Source organism: Esox lucius, chromosome 9 (assembly GCF_011004845.1).
Source record: "Esox lucius isolate fEsoLuc1 chromosome 9, fEsoLuc1.pri, whole genome shotgun sequence".
Classification (NCBI taxonomy): domain Eukaryota; kingdom Metazoa; phylum Chordata; class Actinopteri; order Esociformes; family Esocidae; genus Esox; species Esox lucius.
Window position 1 is genome coordinate 18,926,463 of NC_047577.1, and position 15,612 is coordinate 18,942,074.

At 39.3% G+C, this 15,612-nt stretch overlaps 1 protein-coding gene across 2 annotated transcripts; it reads right to left on the reverse strand.

The window, feature by feature from the left end:
- Nucleotides 1-790: 790 nt before the first annotated feature.
- LOC105021530 (homeobox protein OTX1 B) lies at nt 791-15,529 on the reverse strand. 2 transcript variants are annotated; one of them, XM_020049665.3, is made up of 5 exons: nt 14,786-15,529; nt 5,851-6,075; nt 3,759-3,934; nt 3,189-3,391; nt 791-2,298 (listed from the first exon to the last, which is right to left on the reverse strand). In XM_020049665.3, the coding sequence occupies exons 3-5, from the start codon at nt 3,853-3,855 to the stop codon at nt 1,516-1,518; spliced, it is 1,083 nt and encodes a 360-aa protein (XP_019905224.2). In that variant the 5' UTR covers nt 3,856-3,934; nt 5,851-6,075; nt 14,786-15,529; the 3' UTR covers nt 791-1,515. The 2 variants fall into 2 exon arrangements, with proteins under 2 accessions (XP_019905224.2, XP_028978220.1); XM_029122387.2 differs by lacking the exon at nt 14,786-15,529 and having other exon boundaries at nt 3,189-3,340; nt 5,851-6,165.
- Nucleotides 15,530-15,612: the final 83 nt, after the last annotated feature.

Here is a 15,612-nt window from a genome sequence, read left to right on the forward strand (position 1 = left end):
AACATCATTTGGAGTGTTAACATGATATACATCTGAGAATGCATTATGGAGATTGGGGTGTGGCTGAGGATTATAAAGACATTCATCTTGGGAAATACACCACACTTTTACTCTGAAAAACCAACAAATGTAAAAACCGAATGCTCTCATGCATTCTGTAAATAATGTCCACATCAAATATCTAACTTCCAGCGAACACAACTATAGGGTATCGCAACTAGCATGTGCAGGCCTAGGTTTTTTGTGCTATTTGAGTCCTCAAACTCAATGTAAATGAATACCCAGTGCCTACTATAAAATGGCATAATCTAAAGAAAAAATAATCTAAAGAAAACACTATTTACTGAAGGTTTCATCAAAATAACAACCATTTGTCATCTACAAGTTTGTAACAACATGTGTTGCGTAATTTTGAGTATCTACCACTTATATAAAAATGAAAACTCCTCTCATCTGTATAAAGATCATATCATAATTCAGACTCTGTGTGTGTTTTGTACAATCATGACACTTGAATCCCAAAAATGAGAAGTATGCCAAGAGTAAAAGGTATTTTTATGGTGCCAGAATCTCAGAGATTTTTTTTAAAGGGTCAGTGTATGAACAAAAATGTTGTACAAACATGTAATAGCAGATATGTCACATGATTGTGCAAAACATTGAGCATTGATTTAAATGGTTCTAAAGTGGCACCAGTTTGGATGGACCTATTCTGATAGTAAAAGAAACTAGCCAGATGCCACACCATTCGGAGAGGTAAGTGGTTTGCAATGGAGAAACCAACCATGTCATTTTTTAAGAATCTTTATTATAAAGACACGAATGTACATTTAAAATTTCATTGGAATACTGACATTGCGTGTCTATTTCACATTTTCCATTTAAGAACAATAGCAAAATCATGGACCTTATAAACAAGTGCTGCAATTTAACCAAAATACAACACTAATGTCCAGACAATGGACAATATTCAAGTTGGAATTAACATTTGAATATGAGCAAATTGAAAACGATAGCAGCATCTTCAATTTTGTATTTAAATGATGTCTAATTGGTAGGGCTATATCAAATACATATAAATCAAACACAATATTGTTTTCCTTCAAACAAATCCCATGACGAGTGTTTTTCCTCAATTGGTTGTAATCGGGAATATTTAAGGAAAATCCATAACACGGATCTGGTTCCATCCTGGAATTTTGACTCAAAACTACATACTCTTAGCTTGTTGGAGTTCATGTGTAGAAAAATATTCCTTGATATCCCAAAGAATTGGGTGAATGGATCCAATACAAGCTTGTTCTAAGCAGGTTCATAAAATGGTCAAAGAAGAAGCCCCCTGGACAGTTTTTTTAATCTGTGCATTAATATAATTTTCCAAACATTAACTTAAAAAAAGTTTGATCATCGTCTCTACTGTTAGTTAACTTGTCAATGCTTCGAAGAAAAAACGAAGAAAAAAAACGTTAACAAAACAAAACAAAAAAAAAACTCTTTGAAAAGGGGAGGGCGGAGTCACAAGACTTGGAACCGCCAGGAGGACGCCTGGTCTTTGTAGTCCAAGCAGTCGGCGGTGTTGAAGTTGAGTTTCCACGAGGAGGCCGTTTGTTCTTTGTAATCCAGACAGTCTGAGGAGTTGAAGGCCAGACCGGCCCCACTGTAGGCCTGGTGGGGGTGGGGGTGGTGGTGGTGGTGGTGCCCTGACGTCTGACCTATGTGGTGGTGCGGGTGGCCGGACATGGAGGAGCTGGTCATGGGGCCGAGCTGGTGCGGGTGGTGGGGGTGGTGGTGGGAGTGCATGGGGGACAGGTACGAGCTGCACTCCACCCCTCCGAAGTAGGATCCCGCCGCCGCCGAGGCCGGATACCCCTGCCCGTAGGCCGCCGCCGTCTGGCTGTAGGACACCGGGTAGGAGGGCGTGCCTCCAGTGCCCGACACCGACCTCTGCATGCAGGAGGCGCTGGCGGGAGGAGCGGGGTCTGGGACTGCCGACGGCGCGGGGGCCGGGGAGATCGGTGCCGGGCTCCAGATGGACGACACCGGGGCGGTGACCGAAGTAGAAGTGCTGCTCAGACCCGGGCCCCCGTGTCCGGAGGGGTGGGAGACACAAGATGAGGCGGATGAAGAGGAGGAAGAGGCACCGGCGCTGGACACTGCCGGAGGGGTAAACTGGCCGCTGCTCTCCGAGCCTGTACTTTCCCTGGTTGGAGAAGACTTCTTTTTGGCGGGACGGACTTTGGCACTATTTCCGCTCTGGGCCTGCTGGCGGCACTTAGCTCGCCGGTTCTTGAACCACACCTGCGCAATGAGGCAAAAGGTCACCCTTAAAATACGGCACGCGTGTCCTACTTCAAAATCAGTCCAAACAAGTTTGTAAAACATTGCTCAAATAAGCACTTGTCAAACCAGTCAAGCCAACTTGCAATACAATTAAATGATAGTTCTGCCTGAGAGTACTTTATTGTGTATTATTTAGGCGAGTGCCACTCATTAAATACTAATTTAAAGGCCCAGTTAAATGAACAGTTTTATATATTCTTCAGTGTCAATAAGAGCAACTGTTTATTTACACCTGATTTCCCCCCAGTTTTATTTAGGTATTGCAAATACTTGGAAATGACATGGAGCTGTTATGCTGTCCGTCTTCAATTCCCAGGCTACCTCTCTACAAGCTTGGCGGCCTATCCTGCATACTTTGCACATTTCTCAGCTAAATCGGTGAAACTCTAGAGGAAGCTGCCATAATTGCAGTAAGCCCGTGAGAGGGGTACTAAAGCTGGTTACATAAAGGCTATCACGCGGTTTCAAAAGGGAACTCATAAGTTCTAAAGATGGCCTCTGTGTGAGAGCAGAACAATGAATTATATTTTTTTTAAACTGAGCTGTACATATTAGTTCAACTACAATCACCATTTTTGTTCAGATACATGTACGTTCTCGCATAGTTTTTTTTTAGATTTTAAATTTAATTAATTGTTTTGTTCAGTTTGGCTGCATTTCATATTAATCAAATAGATAAACAGCTCTTTTAAAACTTATTAAAAGCCAATAAAAGTACTGATTTAATGGTACAGAAATGGGCCTTGTTTGGGTCCAGTTTTGCACTACACCGTTCTTTAAGTTCCCAAGAAAAGTTAAAACGAACACAGGCAAACAAATAATTGCAATTGTACAAAATCTGTACAAACCTGAACTCTAGACTCTGGCAAATTTATTTTCAGTGCAACCTCTTCTCGCATGAAAATGTCTGGGTAGCGCGTCTTGCCAAAGAGGGACTCCAGAATGTCCAGCTGAGTGCGCGTAAAAGTTGTCCTTTCTCTCCGCTGTTTCCTCGGATGCGCTGAAATGGAATAGAAACCTGTCAATGGAAACTCTTCGAAGCCATTTCGATCTGATAATAAAACAACATAAAGAAAACATTGTTTATCAAATCAAATGAGGTTGAGCATAGAAAACTATTCTCACGTGTATATCTTCCAGTCCGTTCTTTCAAAAATTTCTTAAATAGCTTTAAAGTTTCAATTTCAATCAAGTTAAAACAATTCTTATATTTTGGATATATATGGGATACTAAAGCTGAACTAAGCTAATGAGCACTTTGCAAGTTATATTATTCAAGAATCCATGGGTACAAATCACTCATGCAATACAGAACCTGCAACTTTTTTCCTAATGAGAAAAGGACCACAAACTATTCAATAAAAGGTTCAGGTGATCCAATTCGGCACAGCTGTGAAGTATTTGGGTATTTTGCTTACCAGGATACCCCACGGATGGGTGCAGGAGGTCCATAGCCGTACCGCTGAGCCCCATTCCGTTCATTCCGTATGGGGCCTGTTTTAGGTATGACATCATGCTAGAAACGGACACGGGGAAACCAACGTCCGTGCGAAACAGTTCGATTCCCCCGGTGTTGTAGTCCCTTGATGAAATCCTGCAAAAGGAAATTATTACATTGTAAAAAAACAAGTATATTTATTATACTTATTTTGACTTTTAGTAGGCCTATATTAAAAGGTCAATTCTGCAAACCGCATGAAGAACCGGAGACATAGCCTGCTTTGCCAATTCATGTTAATACATTTCTAGTTTAAGTTGTATGGTGCGTTCTGAAACTAATTTTGGTAAATGGTTCATTAAATTGATACTTTCCAAATAGCCTGTCAATATCAAAGGAAATTTATATTTTATATTTTAAAAGGTTGCTATATTCCAACAGTCTAAAAAGGCCTAAACCTTTATGCACGCTGTATCAGAAGTGAATCAAAGCTGATTCCCCCTTCAAAAATCCAAAGATTAGCCGTTTACAAAGGTTTCAAACAAAGTATGACATGACGCGTTAACGTGGTTTAAACGCTATCAATTATAAACTCTAGTTGCAGCGATCCATCACTACAGTAAAGAAATAATTACGGATGAAATCTGTCGCCAGTCGTGAATTAATTTCCATTTGACGCATGACTTCTTATGGGCAACCTCTGGAGCCCTTGTTTTGATCATTGCATGTACTGTTAAAAACATTAGCCTACATTCACCATTACGTAAATTTTTCGTACATGGAGAGTCCTGCAAGATAAGATTATTTACTTTGATCGTTATAATTAAAAAGATTATAATTGAGCACACAAATAAAGTTTCAAAAAAGCTTGCATAAATTAAATATGCCTGCGTACATAATCAACAGCCGTATTATTTCCATAGGTAATGTAGGCCATTTAACCACATTTCTGACACATCAAGACAGACTATTTCACAAATAGCTCTCTTTGGCCTATCCTATAAATGTTTGCTATATTAATAAAATTATTTATGACATATTTTAGAAATAATTATTATAGGCTTATAATATCCACAGCTTCTTGCGTGTATTCTGTCCGAACCGACTATAAATGAGATTAGCAGAGAAACAATTTGACCACATTTGATAACATATTTTATTTTAGGGAATAGGCCTATACAAAATAAGACTAATTCAAATATTTTTTGGTCATTACATTTTATAACAATATTAATCTCAAAAGTAGATGAATACAAACAAGTCAAGAAAATAAAGGATTTCCAATCGAAACCAACAGGTCAAATCATTATGGCATTATAGTAACAATTTTAGTAATTCGAGGGAGGAGATTATTGTGTAAAGGTTGAAAAGAATAGGTTGTTTTTTACGTCATTGTCCGGCCACAATGTATTTGGACACTAAAGACCTACTTGGGCCCATGCTGTGGACACGGACCAACTGATGGATTTTTATAGAGGCGTTAATACTTAGCCTACCGTATTCCATAACTACAGGAAGAATGTAAATGGGGCAAATCTTTGCAAATTAACCCTATTACGATTCAGATAAGAGCTCCGGGGAGACCATTAGGAAAAGTTATTAGAACCAAATAAATTAACACACGGAACACAAGCGTATTCAATTTGTCTTGGCAACTTCGGTAGGAATAATTTTACAGGCCTCGGATTTTGTTCCCCGTTCGGATAAGTAAACAACCAAACCAAAATAACCCCAGCATTTAGGATAATAACGGGCAATAAAAATTCAAATAGCAACTAGGAAATCACTTTCAGATCTTTGGATAGCTTCTTAGCTTCCATTTACGACAGAGAATTTATAGGAACATTTTCAAAGAGCACACGCAGGCCAATACTAGTTTATAAGCCGAATGTAGGATACACGCCATCGTAAAACACAAACTTCGTAGTCTTTTTCAAATAATGTAAATAGCAACTGAAGCTACGTATTGATACGAACAAAATGATGAATGGCAATGTGGAAAGAAGCTTAGACCAAAGAGAAAGATATTGCCTACATACATAATACAATGAAAACTTTTAGGAGTCGCTCACCTTGCGTTTGAGATCCGTTTTCTTATTTCCGTTATTTGCAGTCAAGCCAAGAAGATCCCGTACATCAAAAATATCCACATGAAGAAATGTTCTTGAAATCGAGATGACCATAAGTTGCGCACACAAATGCTGGAGACATACGCTAACTGCAAATAAGGAGTTTAAATCAATGCACCAATTTTCCAAATCGAACCCAGTGGTGCTTTGGAGAAATAATTCTCTCAACTGAAAAAGAAAACAAAATTAAATGAATTGCATTATCTTCTGCGTCTTGCACTGTGGTAAGGTGATTGCCAATGTTGACGGATAGAGATTGATCACCTTCTCCCTACCCTGCCCTTCTATGAACATAAGATACAAGCAGAACCGCCCACATCGTCCAATCGCAGCGCTCTTCCACACTATGGGCGACAGGGGTAACCAGTCAATTGCGAGGGTAGCAAGTAAACCCCTCCCCTTCAAACGTTAAAATAAATCTATACCACGTGAGCCAACAATTGAAAAAGTTATAGTTGATAAGAATCAAATACAATTTTAGAAATCTTGAAATTTAGTGGTAGGTTACATGGCTAATTTAATGTGCATAACAGCCAACATTTTGCATTTGCAGAAAAAAAACTAAACATGCAGGCTAACCTAGAGTGTGATATAGTGTTTACTTGTCTCCTAAATAACTCGGGAATTAACAATTTTCCCAAAGTTTGATGCACATATAACAACCTGGCAAATATTAAAATACAGCCAGCTGGTAAACATGCAACCCATATAGGCTACAATGAATTAACAGTAGGCCCTATATGCTATTTAAAATTATTGAACATATTAAAAAGTAATACATTTTCTAGTAACGCATGTGAATTATTAATAAAACAAGAAAAACTGCATTCCCATTTAATGCAATTTGGACTTGTGTGTCTTTCAACGTTGTCAATTTGGTTGTATAGGCTAATTGTTTGAGAATACACCGCCGTTTATGTACAAATTGGAGATTTTTTTAATAACAGTGGAATACTTTTCAAAAGTGGTGAAGAGCCTCTGATTTAACCGTGTAATATATTTTCATGAATATTAATGAATGAGATAATCCTCACTTGGATTTCCATTTCAGAATAATAGTGCAGTTCAGTTAAACGAGTCTCTCACTCTCCTCTCAAAGAAAGTTTGAAATGAATTAAACTAGAGGTGAAATAGACCATGTGGTATAAAAAGCCTAAATTCTTTTTTTCTGCCAATACACAAAATGTGCATAAAGAATGAAAAAAGTGGTTTCATATTCAGGATTAATTGCTGAAACCTTCATGAGGCGTCCGTCTGTATTGGATCGGCCTCCGCAGCTGTTTTGTTGATCATAATTTAAAACCAACTAACTGTATCCGGAGCAGCAATAATGTTTCCTGAACTAATATCAAAATAATGTTAACAACATCGGTTAACTAAAAGTGATATTAAACGAAGGCCTTTTAAACGTTAATTGATTTTTGGAATAGCCTAATCGAAACAGGGGTTTAACCGTGGCAAACTAAAATGTAGAATGGAATCAAGAGCGTTTCAAATGACAAGAGGTTTGTTTTTCACATTAATTCACAATTATGTGCGTTTTTCTTTCATGGTAGACTGTGGTCATAACTAAAGTAAAAATAAGATAAATTCCAATGGTGAAGTCAATTTCAGTTGTCAGTTTTGTCAGGCCCAAAAAAGACCAATGCGTTTTCCAGTAGAATTATAATAATACAATAGGGATACATTTCCCAGCTAATCTCAGACATTTGCTGAAACTTTGTACCGCTACAGGCCTATTCTGTAAAAACCAAAGTGATCGATTGCACACAAGTATCAAGATATCAAATAGCAAGGTCCCATTGTTGCAAGAGTATTGGACCTAATCCCAAATTGCAGTAGAATTTTCTTAATGCTATAAGCCCGTAAAGCCAGGGATCAGGGCAACTCAAGGGGTGGGGGTGTAAGGTTTGTCTCTTTAGCTGGCAGGATTGGAGAAGGTCGGGTATGTTGTCGGTGCTTATTAAAACGATGATGCATAAAATCCCCCAAGTTGTCAGAAAGCATGAGCACAAGGAGCCGGTATTCTCTCTTTCCGTCCTTTTAAAAACTCCGTGGTTGAGGACGGGGCTTTGCCAATTTCACCAATGATCAACACCTGCAAATGCCGTATAGCGACTAACTTCAAAGCTAGCACATCTGCAATACACAGGGGGCAATCTGCTCTTACAGAAATACACCCAGTACCGTGCAACAGCTATAGGCCTCTGCGCGAGAAGACAGCAGCTAATTTTGAAGTTGAAATAAAACCAAGCTACTTTCTATGTTTTATGATCGGTGTTGTAAAGGATTGAGTGACATTTTTTCTCTCCCGTTTTTTTTGGATACACCCGTAAACTGAAGCATTACGCAATGGTGGAAATACAAACAGGTAAGGCGAGCACCTCACTGAGGAACTCTTGTGGGAGACTAGTAGGCTAAAATGTAATACTTGGAGGCTGATCGAATATATAGAGACGAAATGTTGTATTTTAAGAGATTTCCATATGTACAGGTTTAACTGCAGATTCCGAAATAATGGTGTTTTCAAAATAAAAATATATAAATGCATAATCAAACAGGTAGGCTATTTTAACACACAGGCTATTCATTCAATAAAATTTTAAACATTGCTTCTCCGACTTAAACCTAATACAACATATAAAATGAAGTATTCAGATTTCCACAAAATGAATCAATAGAGTACGTACCTAAGTACTACATTACAAACTCAAATTAAGGCTTCAAATTACTATATTCACGATGTATATGGAGCTGTAACATTTCTTTCACGGAGCTAAAATGGACAGATCTGACCGCAGAAGTAAAAACCTCTATTATGCTTGCATGATAATACCTATTAGAAAGCCTGCTGCCATGCATTCTTTCCATCAACACATTCTTATAGATTCAATTGTGTTGTAAAAGTCTAGCCAAATGAATAATTTTCTGAATAAATCACAACATTCTAATCTCAGCACTATTTAGTGGAAATAAATGCAGGGCAGGCTATATGTAGGTTTTAAGTGAAGACTCAAATTACTGGATGCAATACATACTAGGACAATTAAACCATGCTCAGTTTCAAATACATGAATTATGTATTTTATATATATATATATATATATATATATATATATATATATATATATATATATATATATATATATATATATATATACACATACATACATACACACACACACACACACACACTCATTAAGGAATGGATCGTTGCTAAGATGCTAAGCACTGTGTGTTCTAATCCTTTAAATTGTAGGCCCATAAAATAATGCGATAATAGCCTGCCCATAAGGCAACATATTACATGTTAGGCTAATAGCATATCTTATTAAAATGTAAGTGGGAAAAACGTAGTAAAATCAGAGTCCTTAAAACAGATCAACAGACAAAAACCTTTCTGACTGTGCGGAATGCGGACAGCCTCGAAACACATTTCACTAGCATTCTTGTTAGGCTCATCCATGTTTATTTTCAATGCAATACTGCACTGATAGTTTCATCCTTTCCATTGATAATCTAAGGCTTACTTAAATGCATTTGATTTATGAGGCACATATGTCTGACAGGCCTATTCATAGACATGCACTACAAGTGCTAGATGGCATCACGTGACCAGCAGTTTGAGAGGGATGTGCTGTGATAGTCTACTGCCAGACACTGTGCTGTAAACACCTGGGACCGGGGACTATGGTACTGTCTTCAATAGATCTAGTCTTCTGGGCTGAAATATCACCCAATGTCCTCACAATGGAGGCACGAGCATCATGCCCTCCTAGGCACGCCAGGCTTTAACCGGGCACTGGGGTGTCAGACAGGTAAGCCATCTATCTAGCTAAGCTATAGGCATTCACTGGCACCCAACAGAACACCATTGATCATCATACAGCATGCATGCCATTTCTAATATTGAAAAATTGACCGCAATTGGGGATTTAAAATCTGACAGGTATAAATGAAAATGTATAATCCCCTGAGAATAGTTAATGAGAGTAATTCAAATATTACTCAGCTAATCAACAAGTAGCGTATAGATTTCAAATACAAAATGAATGGTTTCTCCTCCACTGCAAATGATGCATCTGAACGATATTAAAGAGGCCAAGTGTCGAATCCTGACAGACTTTTTCCCTCCTCTTCCCTTACTGATCAAGACCGGAATGGCATTAGCTAGTCCAGGGTGTTTTATGGAGGGGGAAGAGTACTGCTACTGTCTGAAGTGAGTATGAGGGGACTAAGAATAAATGCAAACTGATATACGTACTGACCATAAAGTGGAAAGATCTCAGGCACATAGAAAATAAATGTTTAAACATGAACTTGAAACTTTCCCTGCAGATGTCTTCTGGTAATATATGCTAATACTACAGTAAAAGTCATACAAATGGGCCCTTTAAGGCTGAGCACCATGCAGTCTCGCACAAGGCCTGTCTACTGACTTTCTTTTTCACATGGGCACTAAATGGGGGAGTGAAGGGTAGTCACTTAAGCCTTGGTTCCAGGATCTTTCTGCATTCATTCACACTACCATTACCTGTAGCTTGGGCAAAAGAGCATGACTAGTTAGAAACGAATAAAACAGACTGGGATACAGACAAACAAACAAAAACGATACACAGATGTTTCCCTGCCACCTTTAAGGTATGAACAAACTGCATGGATAAAATACATTCTAATATACACAATCAAATAAAACCCCCAAACATTTCTATTAAAATACACAAAAAGCAATATTTGGAATGTCATCGAATATGTCAGGGGCCAAAAAAACTACTTCAGCAGAAAAATGGGAGTCCCCAAAGTCCCCCGTGAGAGTGGAAGTCCACAGGTTCATAGTGATGTCTGATGGTGGAAGACTGAGCAACAGGGCTTAAACAGAGGTGCAATGGATCTACAGGAATTGAAGGGACCAGTTTAATTTATGATATCTGTTGCAATCATGTGAGCGGAGTTGACTGTCAACTGTAATGCAAAGTGCAGCCAATGGTTTCCATGTATTGGGAGCTGTTTTCATGCGGATTATATCACCAAATTAGTACTAGACTGAATGTCGACAGGGTAACTATTTTTTTTCTGATATTTAATAAGGCACAACCTTTTCCTTATAGAAACCTTCCTTAATTCTTAGTAATAATATAATAATATAATATTAATAATCTTTTGGATGATGTTGATTTGCATGTTACTGACAAGAAAGGCGGTGATTATCCTCTTATCACAAAAACCTGTGTATAAAAAAACAAGATACAAATCGTTTTTAACTTCTTTAGGAAAACAGCCCTAATGTTGGAAACAAATGTGTTGTCACCTGGAGTCACATTTACTTCTGGTCCTAGCTGTATCACACTATATTAAATAGGTTAAATAGAATTTGTTTTGAAAAGGAACAAACATTTTGGCCTGTTGGTGCTTACACTTTTGCCATGGGAAATAAATACTGCCATACTAGATAATTCACAGCTCTACAAATGCAAATATCCACATTATACAAGGCTAATATAAAATTATTAGACTACATTGCAATTAGATTCTTGGACCACGCACATTTCTAAACAGGAACAACGGAAAGGCCCTCATTCATGATGTTTCTTGAAGATTGGAGTTAAAAACTTGGGCAATTGAAGAAGGGCTGCCGTTAACCTAATTGATCTGACAAGTAAACCAATGTTCGCAATGCGCAAAAATCGGTTGTTCTGCCCATGAGCAAGGCACTAAACCCTTATTCCTCCCATAAGTTGCTACAGCTAACGGAACAACGAGCAAATACGTATATGACAAATACAGTTACAGGCACGATGCAGGCATGCTTATACAGGGAAAGAGAGTGGGAGAGAAAGAAAGAGCACAAAGATAACGGAGACAGAGAAAGAGCACAGGGCCAAAAGAGCGAGGTGGAGAGCAGAGGGGTGCATGTAGCTGTCCATCCCAGGGCTGGCCTTCCCGCCCCTCTCATTAGGAAGGTAAACAATGAGGAGGAATGATGAGAGACACGGCAGAACAAATGAGGAGCAGAAGGGAGAAATCAGACACCGGCTTAAAGATCTCACGGGCACAGTCACCCAACCAACCCAAACCCTATATAACACCACCCCCATCGCAGCCCCCCCCCCCCCCCCCCCCCCAAAACCCCCCAAGAAAGGGGGGGGGCGGCTGAGCAAAGAGTAAGGCAACTTCCAATCCTTTTAGGATTATAGTCTCTTCTCCCCCCTCCCCTCTTTCCTTCACTCTGTTCCTCCTCTCTTTCACTCTACTGCCCCCGGGCAATCACGTTAAAACTTGCATGGCCAGTGCTCATTCAGATATCCCTAACAATGCACACCAGTGGTAACCATGTGAGCGTTGGCAAGCCACACAAGAATGCACAGGTTCAGTTCCCCGTGACCCTCCCTTGCACACTAAAAAAAAAAAAAAAAAAAAAAAAAAAAGAGGGGAGAAAATATACTCAAGGCGACGCAGCATTTCTCAGAAGCTTTAGGGGAAAAGGTACCTGGGTGTCTATTTACCGAACCTAAAATGACTTTCACACAAGCGCGCTGGGTTTTGGAATCGAAAAGAGTCATTTCAGCGCTTCTGCTTTGGACGGAAATAAATCTTCAGGGGAAAATAAAATGATACACTTGTTATTCCACACAGACAAGGGAAGTCTTTATCATGATAACAAAATTGCCTGTTCAGTTTTATGCTTCATTAGAAGGCCAACTACTTATATAAAACTTAGGTCATTCTGAAATACACTGTTGTTGAAGAATGGGCCATTTTCTATATCAAGTGGATTTGCCCCTTCATTGTATACAATAAGCTGCTAAAAAGGATTCACTTTTAACCACAAGGTTACCTTGTTAACAAAGAGAGACAGAGAGAGAAATAGAGAGACAGAGAGAGAGCGAGAGAGAGAGAAAAATAGATTTATTCTACAAAAACTAAAAATGCCATTTACCCTTTTGTTCATTACAGAAAAGGAAATTGAACAACCAATGAAAAACATAGTTACAGGCAGCTGATCCATTCCCATGTTGTGTAGACATTGGGATGGAAGTATTTGAGTGTGCCCTGAAATTGTGCAGAGGAGAAAGGAGCCGAACGACAAGACGAATTCCAAATATTGAAAACAGCTACACAAGTGCAATTGGAGCACAACACAATCTTCCTACTTACAACATATACTTACACTATACTTTTTCTCGACCCAGTCGTACAAGAGGAGGGGAGGGAATTGCCAATCCGGCCTTATCTCCAGTTCCAGTCAACTAGAGGCCCTGAAAGAGTTTGCACCATCATCAGAGCTGGCCATTTGATAGGATTCTGGCACTGCACCTAATCAATCTGTGGCATAGAGCCGCCAGAAGACCTGTAACAAAGCTCAAAGAGCCCCACAAATGGCCCAGTCCAGGGGATAAGCCCCTGCACAGGATTACATATTGATTTTGAACGTATAAAAAAAAAAGAGAAAAAATAAATAAAAAATAAAAAGCTTATCATATAAAACCCGCGACGGACTACAAAAGTGAGCAGTAGTCTATGCATGAATTCCCCCTTTAAAAACAGGAGCATCAACTTTCAAATGCAGGGGCCCAGGGCATGAACCGAAAACGCCAAAATAAATGGCGGGAGAAATCAATGGCCAGAGATGAGGTGTTGTAGCAGTGGATTTTGGCCGGGGAAGAGAGTTCTGTTAACGTTTCTGACAGTGTAACATGTTAATGACTTTACTTCGCCAACTTCGCTCAACTTCGCTTGTGTCTGTTTGCTGTCACCTTGTAGCCTCACTTCGAATCTTTGCCCTCCCTTCAACGACAGTAACATTTGTCAGACTGACAGCTAGTCGTCAGTCCTAAAATGGGGGGGTCTCCTTCTCTCACAAACACACCCACGTTTGTTTCTCTATCCTTGTGGGGACCAACAAAAAGTATTCCCTATTTTCCCTATCACCTCAAACCTTAAAACTAACCCTCAACTTAACCTCACTAACACAACCTTTTTTTTTTGCCTCATCTTAATCAGACCCTAAACCCTAATGCCTAAACTGAGAACTAACCCTGATGCCTAAACCTAACTGTAATTCTAAACCCAAGTGCAACTACCTTAAACTTGTCACTTAAGGCAAAAAAAATGGCCTTATTCAAAATGAGGAGAGGGGGATGTCCCCATTAACCCCATTCACCTGATTTAACCACAGTTTGGGGGATTTCTTTCCTCCTCATTTATATAGGGAAAAAAATCACTAGCATTAATACACAATCCACAGGCTCTTGGAAACTTTCAAATAGTTTTATTATTATTTAATGTATGAAGTTCCAATGGTTTCAGCATGCAGAGATGGAAAAAAAAGAAAAAACCTAAGACAAAACGCTTTTGCCTCCACCCTATAACACCCCATAATCGGTCGCGCACACACACACACACACACACACACACACACACACACACACACACACACACACACACACACACACACACACACACCTCCCCTGCCTTAGAGAAAACAGGGTTCCCACAAGGCAGCACTGAGCAGCCAATCCTGACAAGAAATAGAAGTCATATTCCTTTCATTTTCCCATATTCTTCAGCGGGGGGACTTAAAAAAGAAGAGGGAGGGTGCTAACAAAATAACTATTCAGAAGATAGATAGAAATGGAGCCTCATGTCCTTGATAGGAGCACAGAACAAAATACAGCTGTCCCTCTTCCATCAATAATCCCCACTTAATAATCAGGAGATTAGCTGATATCAGGTGTGCAGATGACTGGCGGCTGAATAATAAACAAATACGGCGAACGACTGCAGAGAAAAGGAGACAAAAAAACAAGAGAGTGCAGACTCCCCTAAACCAAGTCCCCCCTCTTAAACTAATTACAATTGATTTCTTATGGATCGGTACCTTATCAGGTGCCAGAGGGAATTACCATGGTGAGCCAAAGGGCTGTGGCGGGTCGTCGTCGAATGGCAAAATCAATCTGCGGTGAGTGAGTGAGTGTACCCTGACTGACGGTATTGCTGGGAGCGCAGGCACCGTCGTCGGGATTAAATGGCTTTTGGATTAAAAGGCACACAGGAGGCGTTGATTCAACGTAACAGGGTTATCCCAATAATCTCAGACGCTATGACAATAGATAAACCCAAGGTACTTTCTTACCAAAAGGTAAATGGATATGGAGTCTAAAAGCTACACATCATCCGCAATGAGTCAATTCTAAAACAGATGAAATCTTTGTGATCATTGTTAACTATGTTCAGTCTGCAGTACAGAATTCAAAAAAATAACAAAAACTGACAAAATCCCCAGAAACAATACTAATGTAAAAAAACGAAAGTACTAAAACAAAGTGCTAAAACATTGACTCTCCACCTCAGTGTTGAAACTGGCTTGGTTTCAGCCACCCCACTAAAAGGCTCATTTCTCCTTGGGCAACTTGGGAAAAGTTCATCAATATGTTAATGACTTAATCTTTAAACACTTAAAGAAACCATTAATAAACATTGATTTGAACACTTGCCACCACCAGTGACTCACATTAATCCACTCCAAATAGCTGATACACAAACTGCAACAGAGGGCAATTTGGGTTAGAGATTACCAATAGCAATAAACCAGGAGAGAAATTGATCACATTTTCTCTTAGCGGGATGGAGAGCCAAGCTAATTCAACCACTTTGTATGACGACCAACCATTTTCACCGAAGAACTGGAATTCACTTTGATAGAGT

What these genes read in the sequence shown, in the direction of transcription:
- LOC105021530 (XM_020049665.3), bottom strand. Translation starts at nt 3,855, where the DNA reads ATGATGTCATACCTAAAACAGGCCCCATACGGAATGAACGGAATGGGG. An exon ending in CCCATCCGTGGGGTATCCTG is followed by an intron (nt 3,392 to 3,758) that starts GTAAGCAAAATA and finishes TTTTATTATCAG; the next exon opens with ATCGAAATGGCTTCGAAGAG. An exon ending in TGCCAGAGTCTAGAGTTCAG is followed by an intron (nt 2,299 to 3,188) that starts GTTTGTACAGAT and finishes CTCATTGCGCAG; the next exon opens with GTGTGGTTCAAGAACCGGCG.